General features: G+C 42.4%; 1 protein-coding gene across 1 annotated transcript in view; it reads right to left on the reverse strand.

Annotated features, from left to right (window-relative positions):
* Window positions 1-253: 253 nt before the first annotated feature.
* The window catches only part of LOC310746584 (uncharacterized protein), a gene marked incomplete at its 3' end in the record, with an annotated part of 191,676 nt that continues 170,581 nt past the window's right edge, over window positions 254-21,348 (reverse strand). The window contains exons 5-7 of the mRNA XM_083580492.1: window positions 8,817-8,883; window positions 4,044-4,195; window positions 254-307 (exon numbers count right to left, since the gene is read on the reverse strand). Of these exons, the coding sequence (XP_083436618.1) occupies window positions 254-307; window positions 4,044-4,195; window positions 8,817-8,883 (273 nt within the window). The remainder of the gene's footprint in view (window positions 308-4,043; window positions 4,196-8,816; window positions 8,884-21,348) is intronic.

Genomic DNA, 21,348 nt, shown 5'->3' on the forward strand with positions numbered 1-21,348 from the left:
TGTGGACTTTAGAGACATCATTTCATTTAAAAACAACATTTTAAAAAGAAACAGTGAACAATTTCTGAGCAATCCAAAATTAGCCAACATTAAAGTCCTTTAATCTGAATCATTTCTCTGGATTTTCAGATGAAAGAAGCACAACCAGTCACGCAAGGAACATAAAACTTAACAAAAATGGAAGGAAATTAAACTTTTAAAATGAACATGTGACTTTCCATTTCTAAAAGACAGTCCATAAACAATTTGTCTGCTAGTTATCTTCAGTAGCAATGTAGTAACTGTTGTCAAATTTTGTATGTTCGATCTATCAGAAGACAGGGATATTATTTTTCTTATGTGGAATCTGGGATATTGAATTTGGTATCCACCAAGCCAAGTGCCACCAACCAGACTTATATGACATAGGATTTGGGGTTTTTTCTCGGACTACAAAAACAAAAGCAATCTTCAGCAAATGGAAAACCTCAACACATGTATATGGGCTGTGTTTGACTCCAGGGACCACAAGGTTGTACAAGTCTATTCTATTTTTTTTAAAAAGAAAACAAAAAGATTGAAACATAGGCCTGAAGGGGACCTAAATGCTATCTTGTCTAACACCTTGGTTATGTCACAGTCAAATATTTGCTTATACATATACAACTCAATAAATGTGATGTGCATAACCTTATGAAATTCAATGTGTGTCTTCTTTAAAATATTCAGGACCAGCAACCAGGAAATTATCAAGCTCCAATGATTTTCAATGGACATCTGCCAGATTTTACATTCTTGTACCTTTTCAGTCTAGATATGAGACAGCTATTTTATATTTGAGCATTTCTACCTGGGATAATCATGCATGCCCTTGCACACACACGAGAGAGACAGAGAGAGAGAGAGAGAGAGAGAGAGAGAGAGAGAGGAGAACACCAACCAGTAGATGATACTGAAGTAATACGAAGGAAATAATTTCCCTCCCTGAAAATCATCACGCTAAACTGAAGATGTTCTTGCAATTGCAATGACAGTGAGGGTGCCTGCTGTTGCAGGACGAACAGTCTTGGTGCTTCATATTAGATTCAATTTAATTAATAAATGAACCACCCAATAGCAGTTCTGCACACTGCAGTATTACAGAGATAGTAGTACAGATAGCTGTATGAATTCAGTGTGTCCTCGCGAAGAATCAAATGCCTCCTTACTCATTACAAGGGGTAATGAACTGTAGGAGGGAGACAAAACACTGATGCAAATGCAAAAGTGATTATCAAGTACAGACACAACACAAACAAAGTAGTTGCCATGGAAATTACCATGGGAACAGAATCAGATGAAGCTACCCCAGGGGGGTGGGAAAGGTTAAGTGAGTCTATATCTAGAGACGTGCAAGCTATCAGTCTCATTTCTTTGCTAAATTGTATGCCTTTAATTATGGTGGAGTTATAATTATCCATCTTTACTAACATGTACACCAGTTTATGGGGTTTATTTTTTTTTAATAATTTTTATTAACTGGCCAATCACATCAAATTAAATCACATCACATAAATTCCAAATTACAAAGCCAAATTTTTAAATTTTGTTGGGGGAACCCATACTTCAAGATCCAAAGGGGGATTCAGATCATCTTCTTATTACTGCGTTAATGTCCAAATCAGTCCCAATCAGTCCAAACAAAATTCATAATTCTATCCAGTCTTATCTTGGTGTTTCCACATCATATCTTGTTCATATAATTTCTATTTTTCCTTTACGATCTCTTCTGTTAGTCTTCTTAAGCCGATAAGCAAAATAATAATCCTGTGTGGATTTCCCGTTCCTCCACTAAGTCCAGATGGTTTCCATATATCTCCTTCGTAGATAGCATCGCTCTTTCCATCATAAATTTGGCATTTGTCGCTCTTAAGTTCCACCGAGAAGTTGGTCCACGATATGTAAACAACTCTATTTCTCTCTTTCTCCTCCCAGACCCAAGAGCTCCAACAATGCCTCCCAAAATGGCGACGGCATTTTTAACTGCGTCATTCCAAAACTCTTAGCTTTCCAGCTTCATCTTGAAACATTGCTTTGGTTCGAAAGTTTATCTCCACACAGCCTTAAATCCACAGCTTAAGTCCTTAGTTTCTGACTCATTAGGGGAGGGGATTCTTGTTAAATCACATAAGAAAAAGGAAGGCAGGTTTTTTCCCCCTCCCCCCTCAGTCATTTGTCATACCGTATCTTGACGTATCTTCTCATATTTTATTCTTGTCTTGTTATCAGAGATCTCTTCTGTCAGCAGTCTTTACTCCCCTTTTTCCTTGAAGCATGTGCAATTTATCTCATCCAAATTGTTTCTTTTGAAGATGCTTGCAACTAGCGGCGCGAATCAGGGACGGCGTCCAGGAGTGCCGGAATCCCACAGGAGGGCTTTGTGCCTAGTGCCCCCACCCCCACAAATTCAGGGGTGGTATAGGGCACAGCAGGCAAGGGCCGTCCCCCCCACAATCCTGGGGGGGTTAAGGAGGCTAATTACCCCCATCATAGCCTCCAAATTACCTCGTGTGGGTCGGAGAGATGTTATTGTCAGCCATCTTCCGATGCGCCACCTAGTGGGCCCCCCAGTTTATGGGGTTTAAACACCTGTAATGATTTCTCAAGGGCAGCATATCTTCATCATCAACTGATCTTCCCACACGCCAGAAAGAAGAAACCCACACCCTACATTCAAAGACTGTTCAAAATCTGCCAGGAAGTGTTAATAGCAAAGAAATTCAGGAAATAGGAAATGTGCCATATGTCGTTCCCCCCACTTTCTTCAGTGTTTCCTTGAACTCGCTGCTCATCAGTTTTGCAGAAGTCGCCTCGTCAAAAACTGGCAAAGGAGGGGAGGGACTGCTGCAGTTTCCCATTTGAAGTCAAGAGAGTTATTGACCAAATAAAATTGGAGCTCTTCCAACTTGTTAAAGGTGCTAATGATTCATGTGTGTCATTTTCAAAGGAAGAAATGAGCCTCCGCAGTTTGACTTTTTCTGTCAGAAAGTCAAGCTGTTCTTTGAGTTCTGTAGTACTATCGTCTTTCCGAATATGCAAGGGAAGGAAGGGGGAAAGCGAGAGCAGACAGATCTGATGACGCATGTGCCATCTTCAAAACAACTTATCCCCTTATATTCTTGGGTAATGTGTCCTTTGAAAAGCTCTAGGCTTCGACTGGAAATCCATTTGCGGTGCCTGGCAAAGCATTCCGAAATCCTAACCGTTGTCTAGTAAATGCTCAGCTTAGCACAGCAGAGGACCCAATGTGCTTTTGATACTCTGCTTCAAAAATAGTTCTTGAGGTGATACATGGGTGGAGAAATTTCGAAAAGGGTGTAAAGGGTGCCCTGTCCATTCATTGAGTCAACAAGGAACTGCCTAAAAGATTCTATGAATTGAAAGTGGAGATGATAGATGTACGTTTCCCTGTTTATCTGTTAAAAATATCCTTAATATAAACTAATTTGTGTGTGTGTGTGTGTGAGAGAGAGAGAGAGAGAGAGAGAGAGAGAGAGAGAGAACTATTGCTTCTGGGGTTGTGGTGGGGAGTTTATAACTTTTTACAGTCAGTTTCTCAACACCCTCAAATAAATAGCACAACTGGGTTTTGCTACAATGTGGCAGACAAATTACATTTAGAATTACTACCACAGCATGCACACACCAATATCTACCTCTCTTTATCACATATTTCAATCAGTAAGCATTCCAGATGTTTTGCGCTGAAAACCTTCTGCAAATGTCTCAAGGAAGGAGAGGGAAAGGAGCAGTAACATGGCTCCAACATCTTCTGAGGCTCAGGGGCAGGTGGAGAAATCACGTGGGGAACAATCTTAGCATATTATGAAAGTGCACATATTGACAGTGTGATTGAAAATAGCACCATGCAAAACAGAGGTGAATTAAATCTTCTAGCCATGTTGGTTTGATTGGAAAGTTCCTAAAGGAAATGTCACCTAAATAATTAGGAAAGGGTAAATTACAAAGGGAGAGGGAAGAAAACCACACAGAATTGATGCTAAAACCAATAAAAAATGGGCAACTTTTTTTTTTAATTCCCATCTCAACAAGTGCATTAATAATACAGAAATGATAATAGATTGCATATTCTCTTCAAATCTCAGGAGTTCAATTTCATCTTTGCTTTTGCTTCCAATAAACTGTCTTCCAGACACTGTGCTATTTAAGTGTTCACCTGAAAAAAAGAAGTATTCCTCTAAAAATGTTGAATTTCACTCTTTTCAGAAAAAGAGGAAGCTGCAAGGCTAAAAAATAGAAAGGCACATAATTGCTCAAAAAGAATTTTTTTTAACCATAGCACAAGTGCTTAGTTAATTACTTGCAGGGGTGTAGCATGTGGGGGGGGGGTTCCAGAGGGGCTGTGGCCCCGGGCATGGATTTTTGAGGGTGCGTGAAGCAGGCATTCCCCAGATAAGCGACCACATCCATCCTCTACTTCCTGCTACTTACTCATCCACCATGCTCCTCACCATCACTGGACTGCCGGCCAATGATAACAACCTCCACAAAGATTTGTGGAGCTCTTTCCTACTGGCTATCATATACCCCTGAACAGAAATGTGAGCTTACTTGTGAGCTTAAAATGTTTGCTGACACAGAACATATAGAGCTTGCCTACCTAATATATCAGATGAAGCCAGGATCTAAGAAATCTACAACTAAGATCAGTTCATAAGACTTAGTATATTGGATTGGCACCACAACAGAATACACACAATGGCTAATCCTCTTTGCAGATCACAACTGCGCTGCACAAAGAAAATAAAATTATTCAAAGGAGGATTTTCTAAATGAACAGCTGACAATAAGCTGAAGGGGGGGAAATTAGACCATTTTAAAATGTTTGGGGGCATGTTGCTTGAAACAATTGAACATTGCATTATCTAACAAGAAAAGAGAAATGTGGGGAGTAAAATCCACACGAGATATGATCCATATATTTGCCTTTCCCTAGATTTCAATTTCACAGTGTCCTTGAAGTTTAGAGTAAGCAGCAAATGCATATTTATGTAGTTCTGTTCCACTCATTTGTCTAGGGCTTCATGGTGGGTGCTACTGTATATGAATGACACCAGTCGTCCTTACATGCTTTATTTCATCCATCGATCTGACATTTCTAGCACTGCAATCTCAGGTAAAGGGAATGTCTCTTTTCCATGTTACAGTAGTTTAAAAAACAACAACCACAAACTTTTTTTAAAAAAATGACAGTCTTCCTTCAAGCAACTCAAAACACTATCTATGCAATTCTTTGTTGTGGCAAACAGAATACTTTAGTTTTCACATTCCATGAAAAGCATCTAAGGGTGATGTAGTTGAGGGTATGAAAAGGGAAAAAACATGCCACATGAATAATAATAGTAATAAATTTTATTTATATCCCGCCCTCCCCAGCCGAGGCTGGGCTCAGGGCGGCTAACAACAATCAAAATAATCCAACGTTCTAAAAACATTTCATTATAAAACTTAATTAAAATCAAATTGATGGCAACCATTAAGCAAAATTCTGTGCAGATTGCCAGAGGAGGGGGTCAGGCTGCGCCCTGACCAAAGGCCTGGTGGAACAGCTCTGTCTTGCAGGCCCTGCGGAAAGATGTCAGGTCCCACAGGGCCCTAGTCTCTTGTGACAGAGCGTTCCACCAGATTGGAGTCGTGGCTGAGAAAGCCCTGGCTCTAGTTGAGGCCAGCCTAACCTCTCTGTCACCTGGGATCTTCAAGATGTTATTATTTGCAGACCGTAAGTTCCTCTGTGGGACATACCAGGAGAGGCGGTCCCGTAGGTACGAGGGTCCTAGGCCATATAGGGCTTTAAAGGTTAAAACCAGCACCTTAAACCTGATCCTGTACTCCACCGGGAGCCAGTGCAGCTGGTATAATACTGGATGAATGTGATCTCACAGCGAAGACCCCATAAGGAGTCTCGCCGCGGCATTCTGCACCCGCTGGAGTTTCTGGGTCAGTCTCAAGGGCAGCCCCACGTAGAGCGAGTTACAATAATCCAGTCTGGAGGTGACCGTCGCGTGGATCACAGTGGCTAGATCAGGGCGAGAGAGATAAGGAGCCAACTGCTTAGCTTGGCGGAGATGAAAAAATGCTGCCTTTGTTATAGCTGTAATCTGCACCTCCATAGAGAGGGAGGTATCGAAGATTACACCCAAACTCTTAACGGACGATGCTGGCACTAATTGCACCCCCGCAAGAGATGGGAGTTGCCCCCTCAATCCCATATCGCCCCATCCCAGCCAGAGGACCTCTGTCTTCGAAGGATTTAACTTCAACCGGCTCCCATGTAGCCATCCAGCCACAGCTTCCAGACATCTGGCCAGTGTGTCTGGGGCCGAGTCAGGATGGCCATCCATCAACAGATAGAGTTGGGTGTCATCGGCATACTGATGGCAACCCAGCCCCAAACTCCGGACAAGCTGGGCGAGGGGGCACATAAAGATGTTAAAAAGCATCGGGGAGAGAATCACACCCTGAGGCACTCCACACACCAAGGAGTGGCGCGATGACAATTCCCCCCCAAGCGCCACCCTCTGTCCCCGACCAGAGAGAAACGAGCGCAGCCATTGAAGGACTGTGCCCTGGATCCCCACGTCGGCAAGGCGGTGGTCCAGGAGTTCGTGATCGACCATGTCGAAGGCTGCTGACAGGTCTAGAAGAATCAGCAGCCCCGACCCGCCTCGATCCAGCTGCCTGCGGAGATCATCTGTTAGGGCGACCAGAGCCGTCTCGGTCCCATGACCAGCGCGGAAGCCGGACTGGAATGGATCCAGAGCCGATGTTTCATCCAGAAACCTACCAAGCTGTTCAGCAACTGCTCTCTCAATCACCTTACCCAGGAATGGAAGATTTGAAACCGGGCGGTAATTGGATAGATCTAAGGGATCTAATGATGTTTTCTTTAAGAGCGGGCGCACCACTGCCTCCTTCAGTTCCCCTGGGAATATCCCAGTGCCAAGGGACAAATTGATGATATCACCCAGGGGGGCCCGCACCTCGTCTGGACACACTCTAATCAGCCAAGACGGGCACGGGTCAAGAGGACAGGTGGTGGGCTTTCCAGCTCGGAGGAGTCTGTCCACATCGGCTGGGGATATCTGGTCAAAGTGGTCCAATACTGGACCCGAGGACAGTCGAGGGGCCTCCAGTTCCTTTATTGTATCCAAATTGGCAGGGAGGTCATGGTGGAGCAACAAGACCTTCTCCGCAAAAAAGCTCGCAAATGCCTCACAGCTGTGTGTCAAATTGTTATTTAAATTTGGCTGTCCTTCAAGGGACGTTAAAGACCTAATAATACTAAATAATTGCGCTGGGCGAGAGCTAGCGGAGGCAATGGAGGCCGAGAAGTAAGACTTCTTAGCGGCCTTCACTGCCATCTCGTAGGTTTTCATAAAAACCCTATAAGATGTTCTTGAGGCTCCGTCACGGGCACCCCGCCATACTCGCTCTAGCTGTCTGAGCTCCCGCTTCATTTTCTGAAGCTCCTCAGTAAACCAGGGAGCCCGGTTTCTGCGGGGTAGCAGAGGGTGCCTAGGTGCGATCTCATCGATAGCTGCTAGGAGCTGGATATTCCAGCCCTCAACAAGCTCAGTCAATGAGTCGCCAGGGGGAGCAAGGTCCCGCAAGGCCTGACAGAATCTATCAGGGTCCATCAGCCTCTGCGGGCGAGCCCAAATTGGCTCGCCACCTAAGCAGGGTGGGGGTGGAAAATCAATCCTGGCTTTCAGAGCATAGTGATCAGACCATGGCACCTTCATCGAAGGAGACATGATCACATCTATACCGACGCCAAAGATCAGATCCAGTGTGTGGCCTGCTTGATGTGTGGGGCCCGAAACAAACTGGGAGAGCCCTAGTGTTGCCATGGAAGACACCAGGTCCAGAGCCTGTGAGGAGGGAGTGGCATCAGCATGGACGTTGAAGTCCCCCAGTACCAATAGATTAGGGAACTCCAAGGCCCAGCCGGCCACCGCCTCTAGCAGGCCTGACAGGGTGGCTGCTGGTGCGCTAGGTGGCCGGTACACCAGCCAGACAGCCAAGCTCACCTCGGAGCCCCACACTAGGCCAACACATTCAATGCCGGGGATCGATGGCGATGGTAGAGCCCTGAAAGAACAATCTTCCCGGATTAATAATGCCACCCCTCCCCCCTGGCCCACAGTCCGCGACTGGTGGAGGACAGAGAAACAATGAACTTTCATTGTGGCTACATCTATAAAAACAGAAATCCATGTCTTGATTTTGAATCTACTAGCATCCATCTGCCAGCAAGGCATACACTATTCACCAGGGGGTACCAGACTGTGGTCTGTGGACCACCAGTGGTCCAGTAGCTTCACCCACGTGGTTTGTGGTGTGCTGCCATTAAATATGCAGAGTGATTTTTTAATTGCATTTTGTTTCTTTTATTTCATTATATTGCATTTTGCTGTCTAACAATTTGAATTCGGTGGAATTCGCACTGTTGTTTCATCACAGGACAAAATTCATGAAAGTCTGTTGTTTCATCAAAGGACAAAACTCCACACTTGCTTTAGGTAAAAAGCAAATGACAAGCTAGGGGAAGTTAGAATCCCTGTTTTACAAACTGTGCTATTTTATCAAAACTATTTTCCTTGAGGCAGAATATTAAAATACTTGGGGGGGGGGGGTGTTGGGAATTTTCTTTATTATAGGATGGTGTTAGAAACAAAAAATCAGTGAAAGCTGGTTCATTAGAGTGGAATGGGGTGCTGCCCCACCAGCCTCAATCTGCCCTCAGCCAACCCCCACCTGCCTGCCTTCTTACTTACATACAGCCCAGAGGATGGCCCTAGCTGTCACCTTCACCTCCTTCATCTCAAGTACTCTTTGTATAACCTAACAGGAAAGAAGACAAGGACAGAACTAGAATTAGTCGGTTCTGCCTGTCGTTAGCCCAGATTCTACCTACAGTTGCCCTCTTTGCCTTCCACCCTACCAGTCCCAAGGGTCACCAGCCACAGAACCTTCAAGTGTCCGTATATTCCAATGATGTCCCTGATTTAGAGAAGCCACCCTAGTTTCTGATTTGATCCCAGAATATCCTGCCTTTCCTTAGGACGTCCTATTTTCATTAGAGAAATGTTGGAGGGTATGGAGTTATCCAACCCTCGAGCCATCTGAAGGCAATCCTGTATAGGGAAGTTTTTAAATGTTTAATGTTTTATTATGATTTTTTATATGTTGAAAGCTGCCCAGAGTAGCTGGGGCAACCCAGTCAGATGTGTGGGGTATAAAGAGTAAAATTATCATTATGGAATGGGATGTCCCTATTTTCATCAGATAAAAGTTGGAAAATATGCAGCCGCCATTGCAAAAAGTGGCTTCTTCTATAGCTCTAAGTGTCTTAGGTAGATTGTCAGCTTGCCTGTAGTAGATATTTCTGAGACTTATTATTTTTTAAAGGAATCATTATCTTCATTTGCATTTTTTTTTAAAAAAAAGTCCTGTTGTAGAATAAAAGTTAATATGACCACCGAGCGTTAGTATCAGTTTACAGAGATGCGCTCAGCCTACATAAATGCATTCCGACCTTGGAATGGCTGCCTGTCGCCACTGACAGAATATTTAGGATTGCAGGCCTGGCTATCCATGTGACTTCACGTTTTTGAAGCTGCTCTTTTCTTCATCTCCACATGCCTTCTGATTGTGATAAACGAGGGCAGCCATCCTGTTGAGGGGAATGACAACACTGCTGAGGATGACAGCGTGGCTGGCACAGAGAAGGAGCTGTGAAATTTTCACACACACACACAAAATTCCACCAGAATCCGTTGCTGCTGCAAAGGTTTCACACAATTAGCCTTTTGTGTCATTTGTATCAAGGTGAATACTGAACCTGTCTTCCTGCAAAGCGGCAGGAGGAATAAAATGTCTTCCTCTAAAGGTTTAGAACACTAAAAGAAAGTCATTCAGCTTGCCAGTCTCTCATACATTGATATCTTAAGACAGCCTTCTCTCACTCTGGGCCACAAGTGATGTAAAATAACATACCCTCCAACATTTCTCCAATGAAAATAGCGACGTCCCATTCCATTACGATAATTTTACTTTATACCCCACACATCTTACTGGGTTGCCCAGCCACTCTGGGATGCTTCCAACATATATAAAAACATAATAAGACATTAAACATTTAAAAACTTCCTTATACAGTATTGCCTTCAGACTGCTCGGGCGTCAGATAATTCCACAACCTCCAACATTTCTCCAATGAAAATAGGGACATCCTAAGGAAAAGTGGGACATTCTGGAATCAAATCAGAATCCAGGACGTCTTTTCTAAATTAGGGATGTCCCTGGAAAATAGGAACACTTGGAGGGTCTGAAATAAGGGGGGGCATAATTATATTTTCCAAAACATTCTACTAAATCACACTTGCACACACCCCTGTATTATACTATGATTCTATGATTCTATGATTCTATATCTAATGCAAACATTTTTTTATGCAATTCCATCTAACTTACACATTTTCCCATATTTGCCTTATAGAATTCATTTTTATGTGATTTTCACTAATAACTTGCATCTTTATGTAGACTTTACCCTAGTATATGCATTTTGTATATACTTTACCCTAGTATACGTTACCCTAGCATATGCATTTTGTTCATATTATTTGGCTGGAGAACTGCATTTCAAAATTTAGAGAGTGCAAATTTCAAAGGATGGCTGCATTTCTATCTCTGTATTGTTCCACAGGGTGTGAATTTGGCAAGTTCACCTTTAAATACAAAATGAATTGAATATACTCCCCATTCCTACCTCCCATCGAGAATGAAGGTCAATATTATTATTATTATTATTACTATTTATTTGTACTCCGCCCTCCCCGGCCAGAGCCAGGCTCAGAGCAGCTAACATCATATAAATGACACAGTATACATAAAAACAGGCATCGATTAATTAAAATACATCTTAAAATTAATTCAGACAAATTAAAATATGGACAAATGGCAGTTATCAGGTTAAGACTGAGAGCAGTTAATACTTGCCAGGACCAGCTGTTTTCACTGATCATGTAAGGACCTGCGAACAGGCTGGGATAGTGCTATTTGAAAGTCTGCAGAACTTCACATATATTATCTCAGTAATCCTCAGAGTACCCGTCTAAGTACAGTAGCATTATTATTCCCATATTGAAAATGGGATAGGGTCATAAAATACTATTTTCAAAAAACTATGTTAGGAAAAAATGTGTTAGAAATAGCATAAAAGAACAGCATTAATGTTACACTGAAATACAACAAAGGCAGAGACCACAGATGAAAAGTAACCTTTACTGTAGATACTGGTGAAAGTACACAGAATAGTTTCCCCGACTTTTCATGTCGGTGACAAACTTTTTAGACATCATTTTGCGAAACAGTAATTCGATTTTACTAGCAAACCAGAGGTTAAACTAGCCCCTTACCAGTTCCAGGAGGAGCGCGGGGAGCATTCGTGCAACACACCTACACACTGCAGCCAACACACTAACGTGTCACGACACAGTTTGGAACGCTCTGGCCTGCAAAAATAAAAATGTTTCGATTTTCAGTGGACAAAAGACACCTGCATCCAGGTTTCATGGGGATAAGTGCTCTACAGTATTGGCGCCCCTATTAAGAAGGCCTTATCATGGTTGCCCAAATGCACCAGCTCTCTGGACAGTTGGACAACATGTACCATTTCCAAGAGATGTTTCATCATTTGTTGTATCATGTGGTGCTTTATCTTTAAATATGTTTTTTTGTGTGTGTCGTGTGATGCCTCTAGGTGCTACTATAGTTTCTGTGTAAACAGCTCTATAACCGGTGGCGTGTTGGACTAGGACCTACCTCACAATATTGTTTTGAGGATAAAATGGGGAGCTGGAGAATCATGGGGGAAAGGTGGTGTACAGAAATAATAAATAAACAAACAGGGCTATAGTCTAAACCACTGAGCCTAGGGTTTACCGATCGGAAGGTTGGCGGTTCAAATCTCTGTGATGGAGTGAGCTCCCATTGCTCAGTCCCAGCTCCTGCCAACCTAGCAGTTTGAAAGCATGTCAAAGTGCAAGTAGATAAATAGGTACTGCTCCGGCAGGAAGGTAAACGGCATTTCCATGTGCTGCTCTGGTTTCTCCAGAAGCGGCTTAGTCATGCTGGCCACAACCCAAAAAAACTGTCTGTGGACAAACGTCGGCTCCCTCGGCCAGTAAAGCGAGATGAGCACCGCAACCCCAAAGTCGATCGTGACTGGACTTAACTGTCGGGTCCTTTACCTTTTTTTAAAACAAACAAAACTAACAACAGGTTACACAATAGCATAAGGTGGGAAGGTTGGAGAAATCACAAATATTCTATTCTGTTGCTGCAGCACAGTTCAGTTTTGAGTTGGTGTGTCCACAACCATCTGTAGGCAGAAACTCAGCTAAGGATGTTGGTCAGGTCTGTCATGTATTCAAAGTTAAAGCTCTGCTTACTCTCAGTGATGCCAGCATCCCTGTCTACTTGCCTAGTCCAACTGAAAAATCCTCTACCCGCATGCAGGAAAGGAAATAAATTATTCAGCCCTATTGAATTTGAAATCCTTCATATAAGTTTGTAAGCTAGCAATATGTCTCAGCAACAAAAGCCAGTCACGGTCAGCAAAATATTTTCCTCAAGGGCCTGTATTCTTTATAGCAAGGAAGTAAAATATAAAAAACCCACAAAATTATTCCAGTCATGACAAGGAAAGGCCTATATTTCCTGAAGAATTCTCTGTTCTATGCATTTTGAAGCAACCATGCTCAGTGTTTCATGTTTCACCTGGAAAGGGAAGAGGCATGGTAAAGTGTCCATATTCTACACTAGGTATGGCCCTGTGCTTTTAACAAAAGCCTGGTGTACAACTCTCCTCCTAGGCATAGGTGTGCAATAGTGCAAGCAATTTTACAGGATTAGTTTTTGCATTTCTAGAGATTACTAAAAGGCAACAGAGCTGGGCCAGTAAAGGAGAGAGTCTTAATCTCTGGCGTGCAAGGCCTGCCAAATCAACACATTTTGCTGTTTGAGTCAAAGAGGCAAATGGAGACATTCTCCAGCTCTGAATTCTATGGAAGTCTTCATATATGCAACTTGTATGCACAAAGGCATTAACCTACACACAGTGGCACCATGGACGCAGATGATGAGAAAGTAGTAAGCAACATTAAGCCCACTCTGTGCTCCCAGGTTGCTGAGCACAGGAGCAAGGATTGCACAAATAGAGTTTATTTCAGTGTGGCTTTCCTAAGTGCTAAGAATGGAGCCATTGTCACTTTGGGAACGAACTTCTGGCATTCTGCGCATGATTAACTGCTCTGTGGTTAGTCATTCCCTCGCTTGCTCAGCGGCAAAGAGGAATTTCTCCCAGGTGAGTCAGCTGCAGGCATAACACTCATTCCTCCTTGTGACCAGGAGGAATGATATAAATGTCTCTTTAACTGGGGAAAGTGTGGCACATACCTGCCCAAAAATGTCAGGATGAATACTCATTCAGTATCCAAAGGTGTTTAAAAAAAAATACTTAGAAAATGGTCCACTCTGCCAGAACTTTTGGTAGTTGTTTCCCACAGTGATGTAAACCTACATACTGCTTCTCTCGCCTGCCAGATGTCTTTATTGTCACATGTATGTTCCAAGGGCCTAAAACAGTGTATGGCGATTGCACTTGGTGTTAATTCCACAATGTTTGCCTTCACAACTCATTCTAATTTGTGTTGCTAGAGGATTGTGTTCACTGGCTTTTTCCCTTTCTTTTTTTAACAGTGCAGCTAATTTAACTGAGGCATGTAATTGGCTACAGTAGCTGAGTTGCAAAAGGATAATGGATGATTTCACTTCATATGAAAATAATATGTTCGGCACAATCTCAAGCTGCTGAAGGAAATTTAATGGAAGTGAGTGGTATGCTGTCATGTGCTGGTCATTCAAGTGAATATCTTATCGCGCCTAATGACACCTTTTGCCTGTAAAGGAGAAGCATTCTCACAGCACAACTTATGGTACGGCAGATAGTTTTCACTCATGGGTTTGCATTTTTCTTTCGGATAAATCCAAACCTGACATGGGGGCAGGGTGTAAGTGGGTGTCCATTTTTTTAGTGCAAAAGGGGAGCAAGTTCACATATTTGTTTAGTTATAAACCTATTTATATACTGCCAACTTGCATAAGCTATCAAGATTGTACGCAAAAGTATTTATGAAAACAAGAAAACACAAAAATATGATGAAGCAATGCAAAATAATCATTTAAACTGCCCACTCAAGAAAGTTTAAATAGCCACATTTGCCGCTACAGTGGTACCTCGGGTTACATACGCTTCAGGTTACATACGCTTCAGGTTACATACGCTTCAGGTTACACACTCCGCTAACCCAGAAGCGGCGTGGCGGCAGCAGGAGGCCCCATTAGCTAAAGTGGTGCTTCAGGTTAAGAACAGTTTCAGGTTAAGAACGGACCTCCGGAAGGAATTAAGTACTTAACCTGAGGTACCACTGTATTACCTATGTGGCAGATGGTGTGGTGGAAGCAGCAGTGGCGGCAGCAGCGGCAGGTATGTTGCTGGTGGCCTTGGTGGCAGTAGCAGAGTGGCACTTCCTGTTTTGCAGAATGGGAGTACCGTCCCCTGGCCCACAGAGCCACTATCAATCACTGTAGACAGTACTGAACTCAATGGGCCTGTGGTCTGCCTCAGCATAAAGCAGCTTCCTTTGTTCCCATGATCCACTGCAAAAGTTGACAGTATGTGGACCATTTTGTAAATGGCACCTACCTGACAGCCAGAATGTGTAAATTTGTCCTAAGAATGGTTCCAAAGAGTAACAAGATTAGGATCGCTGTACTTATTTAACCAAAGGCTAAGGCACGTTAATTATCGAAGGACCCACGGTTAAGGTTCTCAAGAAATGTTTCCCTTTCAATAAATGTCATTCATTGCTCATTTCCTATTGCTCTCGAATGCACTTGTTGAATAATGCAACAGCTTCTGGCCTCTGCTGTCTTTTTTTTTTTTTTTTTTGCGCAAAGCATCGTATACAAAATGATGTCAAAATCTCACAGTGTTAAGTAGAAGGATGAGAGGAGCAAGACCAAATGTGAGCATATCATGACAGAACTCAGCAGGGATCGCTACAGGGAATGCTACAAAGCATATTTCATTTGAAGCAATGAACTTTTAATAGGAATTTCATTTTACACATGAATGTACATTGCGTGATAATCCTGAGCTTGTATATTCATCAGCCAGAGTTCAGGATTAGAAGGTGAAGGTGAAGGAAGTAGAAAAATATATATAGTTCCAAAAGTACAAGAAAAGAATGCTATTAACTCAGTTTGGTTATATGAACATTATAATGTTTTAAAATCTTCATAAAAAAACCACTTCCATCAACCCATTTTCTCCCCTTTTAGCAATGGGAATGAGAATCTGCGCTCACATACCTTTGAACCTGAGGAAAAATATTTATTAAAAAGCCACGTCTCTTAGGATGGATGTCACAGAAATGTGTGATGGATTATTCAGTTGATTAAAGGGAGACCCAGCCACTGCTCCATCTCTTACAATGTATCATGCTGGGCTTCAGACATGGTAGCTTGCATTGAATTCCTAAGTTCTTATCCAGGCTTACTCAGAACTAAGTTCCACTGTTCAGCTGGGTCTACTCCTTAGTAAAATGTTTCACAGGAACATCAGTGAAAGTAAATAACATTCCCTTTTTGCACAAGGGAAGGAGGCGTGAAGCAATATGCTTCTTATAGGCCTGTCTTGATTTTTGTCAGGAAAATCACCATGGTGTACTAAATCAAGACTCATCCATATTGATTCAGCAACGTACAAGATATTCAGGGGAAAAAGAAGAGCACATTGACTGTCCTTATCCCTGAATTTCAGACAATTGCTCAGCATAACTTGACTTTCTATATCTCCACTCTGCCTTTTAAAATGTACCGCTGAATTTCAGCTCTCATAAAAAACTGCGTCAATAATTTTTGTCATTTTTGCATCTCCACATCAAGGAATATCCTGAGATCCAAATCAATGTGATTTCATGAATAGCAAATTCAGATGAGAGAGCGATAGCCATCCGCCATACCTTGTCCTGAAATGAGCTTTTTTCTTTCTTTATGAAAGTTGCAAAAATAAATAATATGTAGGTTGTGAACAATATTCAGATGGGATACTCCAACCTTCCAAAGACCAGTATCATTTAGTGAATGGTTGATATTTAAGGAAGTATGCCTTTCTCTTATAAAAGGGTCTCTGACATTCTGAAGATGTATGAATTGTTAAAACACTCTGGACATTGTACCTCTGGGAGGGGAATAAGGACTTCTTAACAACTCTCAGCACCCTTAACAAACCACAGCTCCCATATTTGGGGGGGAGGGAACCATGGTTGTTTAAGGTAATATCATAGTGCTTTAAATGTATGGTGTGGATGTCCCTTGATAGGAGAAAAAACTGAACATAGGTCAGAAGGGGCATGGAATTGAGTGGCTGGGAAGGAAGGAAGAGACACAGAGAGATATGAAAAAGTGTAGAAAGAACCATCCAATTGGCTGAAGAGATCATTTCTACTGAGAGGCTATTTTAAAATGTCAGCTAGACCCAGTAGAGAGCTATCTCTAGATGTCAAAGAAGAAATCCAATATTGCGGTGTAGCTGGGATTGTGCACAAGGGTGTCCATGCAACCTCTGCTGCCATAAAAAAACAAAGCCAAAAGGAGAGGGGTGGAAACATTCCAAAAACAGCCCAAAGAGCACTGACAATGAAATTGAACCAATGATGGGATAGTGTAGATGAAAGGTGGTGCCATGCAGAGAGGACAGAGCCCTAGTGGTGGTGCTCCTCTGATACTCATGGAACAGAGAGCAATTGCCCTTGTAGGGAATTTATGGACAGAGTATGTATGGCTGGTGTGGGGAATCCTTGGCCCTAATATGGTGTGGTGTAGTGGTTAAGAGCGGTAGTCTCGTAATCTGGGGAACCGGGTTCGCATCTCCGCTCCTCCACATGCAGCTGCTGGGTGACCTTGGGCTAGTCACACTTCTTTGAAGTCTCTCAGCCCCACTCACCTCACAGAGTGTTTGTTATGGGGGAGGAAGGGAAAGGAGAATGTTAGCCGCTTTGAGACTCCTTAAAGGGAGTGAAAGGCGGGATATCAAATCCAAACTCTTCTTCTTCTTCTTCTTCTTCTTCTTCTTCTTCTTCTTCTTCTTCTTCTTCTAATATGCTGCTGAACTGCAGCTCCCATCAGCCCCAGCAAGCCTGGCCAATGGCCAGAGATGATGGCCAGAGTTGCAATCCAGCAACACCAGGAAGGCCAATACCTGCTGTATTGTGATTTCAGTCGAAAGATTTCTCAGTCTACAACCTTTCTCACTAACCTCGCCTGTCATTATAACCTGCATTGATACAGCACAATCTGGCTACACAGCCCATTTTTCTAAAATGCAAAGATTACCGACAGTAGTCTCAGTTCTCAGCATATCGTGCTGCAGGAAGCATAAAATCAGACCTTTTTAAAACATGTGGCAGAATATACCTTAATCCATTTTAGGTTTAAGGATTACACAGCAAACCATGCATTGTAAAATAAAGTTGTTTAAAGAATGAGAATCTAAAGAACACGGTAAAACCCAAGCTTGCTTTTCATCCCTGCCTATTTCCCCTTTGAGCTTATTAAGTACAATTTATCATTCAACTTATTTTTTTTTACTTTTTTTGCTTGATAGGTTCCAATCAAATAAATGACTCATTTAAGCACTTTTTAAAGAAAAAAAATGTACTGTAGTAAAATGCTTTGCTATTCCCTGAAAATTCAGTTGTCCTTAGCTAGAAAATACAGTTGAAATGCTGGGGAAAGGGGCTACTGAATACAGCAAAGTTCATCTAACCAAATCTGAAAACATATGGCCTCACTTGATTGAAATGTATTTAAAATGCAGTGCATAGTTCCAGTGAGACTAGAATGAACTCTCACTTAATGCGCCAGATGTGTCCTAGAAGAGGTTCTCAAAAACTCTCTTCCATTTTCTCCACAATTTCAGAAGTGCCCTGTGAAAAGTCAACTGAGAGCTTTCCCTCTATGCCCTGGAAGCTTATACAGGGTACATAAAGGGGATGTTTTGTTGTTGCTTCCCTTGAGCTAGGTCCTTTGGAGTTAGGGATGGAGAGAATTTCAATTCAGTTTGCATTTAGAGGCAAACTTAGCTAATTTGCACTTTCCAAAACAATGCTCAAACAGAAACACAGTCACCTTTCAAAATTTGCATTTCTCTCAGTTTTGCAATGCAGTTCTCCAGCAAAGTGAGGTGTACAAAAATGCATAAACATGGGTAAAGTGTTAGGAGACACTGGCATTAAGATGCTCGTGACATATTTTAACACTATTTTTATTGATTTTCAATGATACAACAAATGTAACATAAAATCAAAACAAAAGGATTTTAGACAGACTAAGAACAGTAAATAAGATGAAGCAAGATATCAAGCATGAGAGAGCAGCTGATGATGAATCTTCATGAGGACTTAAAAAAAAAGTCACAAACTAAGAGAAACTCAAATTGAGAGATTACCTCATCCCTGTTCAGGGATGGCTCAATCTAGTCTTCTTTTCTCTGACTGGTCCAGATATATCAATTTAGGAATTCTTATACTTTAGGTATGTGAGATAGACATACAAAAGAAATATAAAAGAATTCAGAAAGGATCTCTCCAAACTAGATGAGTGGACATTAAAATGGCAAATGCAGTTCAATGAAAGCAAATGTGAAATGATGTGCTATGAGGCACCTTCCCCCGCAATTTCATATTTACTGTGTTGTAGACTCAGCTGGCAGTGACTGACCAGGAAAGGGATTTCAGGCTTATGGCAGATAATTTCATGAAGATGTCGACCCAGAGTTTGACTACTTCATGTTGGGAATCATCAGGAAAGGGACTGAAAACTACCACGATCACAACACATTTAGTTCTAATAGTAAAGGTAAAGGGCCCCCTGACCATTAGGTCCAGTCGTGGCCGACTCTGGGGTTGCGGCGCTCATCTCGCTTTATTGGCCGAGGGAGCCGGCGTACAGCTTCCGGGTCATGTGGCCAGCATGACGAAGCCACTTTTGGCAAACCAGAGCAGCGCATGGAAACGCCGTTTAACTTCCCACCAGAGCGGTAGCTATTTATCTACTTGCACATGACATGCTTTCAAACTGCTAGGTTGGCAAGAGCAGGGACCGAGCAACGGGAACTCACCCCGTCGCGGAGATTCAAACCGCCCACCTTATGATCAGCAAGTCCTAGGCTCTGTGGTTTAATCCACAGCACCACCCGCGTCCCTTTAGTTCCAACAGAGTTCTTGGTTAAAAATAAATACTTGAAAATGTGTTCTCAAAATACGTACTTTAAGTGCAAAACATGTAGAAATAGGTATTTTTGTGACCTGAATGAGTAAAAAAGAGGCAACATGTGGGGTTGAACCAGGGCACATTTAAATCATTCTAGATTAGGGCTGCCATACATCCAGAATTTCCCAGACATATCCAGGATTCATCTGTTGAAAATGGTGTCTGGGCAGATTTTTCCAAAAGCGGCTAAAAGGTCCAGGGAAACCTGGGCGTATGGTAGCCCGATTTCCCTTTTTTAAAAAGTAAAAAAACTTCAATTTTTTTGGGCGGGGGAAATACTCAACAACTTTTGTGTCCAGATTTTCACTTTTTGAAATATGGCAACAATATTGTAGATCTCAGCAGAGGATAAATGGAATGTGGGAGCAACCATAACTCAGCCAAACTAGAGTGAGCCACTCTGCTTCTGACAAGGGCATAACTCCTTATCTGAGCCCTCGCTAGGAGACTTCTCAGACCCACCACAGGGCCATGCAACCCCTGGTAGCTGAGTCCCCAAGGATTCCTGCGTCCAGCACCACAGGTCACACAGCCAGGAAGAAACACCCCTCAACTCCAAAGCCGACAATGTTACCAATTTGGCCACAGTCATTACCTTACAGCCACTGCATGCAGTAGGTGAAAAAACCTGCATGACCGAGCCAATTTGACAATGAACAACAACAAAAATCCTACTCAGCCCCACACAAATAGGCACACTAAGATATGTACAACAACCTAGAGTGGTCCAAGTCAGTGCTAGAAATCCAAGGACGATGAGAGAAAGCAGGCATGGGTTTAAATAGCCCTCTAAGCCACACACCCCAGATACATACCGCATCACACACCCTGCTGGCCACAAATGATGCTTCCAGCTGACAGTTTTGTGCAAAAATGCACATATTCCTGCAGGTTAATGCATGGATGAGAAGGAACAGTTTAAAGAGTGAATACATGTGAAAGTGACAAAGAGCAGAGATAGACCATTTTATCCACCGCTAGATCCATCACGATTATTGCAGCGATATCTTGCCACTTCAAATGTAATACAAGCCCATGCATTGTAATACATGCCCTAGCAAACTTATGAAAGACGTTCCCATGATTGATTTCTGTACACCATTTAGACTGCCAGTTGCATGCAAATAGGGTTTTGTTTGTCTCTTTGATACGTCTTTCAGCCAGGAAGAAAAACTTGAAAAGTTTGTCAAAACTAGTCCCGAAGATGAGAATAATGATGATAGAAAAGAAGGCATTACCATATCTGAACGCTAGATTTTCTAAGATGCTTCTTGGGCTAATCTCTGAAATCCTTCTTAGTCATTCTGTATAAAAGAAAACCTTTGCCCAAATATTTCAAGCAGTTGTTCCTTCAGATACATAATGACCGAAGCAGCGATTTAATAATATTCATACATTTCTTGTTCACTGAGTGATGAGTGACAAACGGGGTGGGGGGGGAGGAGAGAGGAACAGGGAACAAAAGTGTGGCCAACTCAGATTATATTCATTTTTCAGTGACTTGCAGCCAGAGAAGGGAGGGTGGGGGACAGCAGATAAGGTGGATGAGAAACATTTTAAAAGCTGATTCCCTAACGTAAAAAAGAAATGTGTTTTAACATTCCATGATGGGTTTTCTCCTGACAGGAGAAAATACATTTGAGAAGTGGCCAAGAAAGAAGCACTGAAACTTAATCTTTCAACTGTTCTGATATTTCACTAGAGATTTCAGGCTTTGGTGCTTCAAACTTTTTGGCCTGTTTCTCCAAGCAGTGAATGCTAAAGCTATAAATTTGCCATCGCCAGCAAAAGCTGCACAAATGAATTTGAGAGCAGGGAGCAAAAGGGAGACCCTGAATTTACCAAATGTTTCTAGACCTGCACTCTAATCCAACTAGAGGCCATCTGTGCAGGGAGGCAAAGCTG

Source organism: Podarcis filfolensis, assembly GCF_964270895.1.
Source record: "Podarcis filfolensis genome assembly, chromosome: 1".
NCBI lineage: Eukaryota > Metazoa > Chordata > Lepidosauria > Squamata > Lacertidae > Podarcis > Podarcis filfolensis.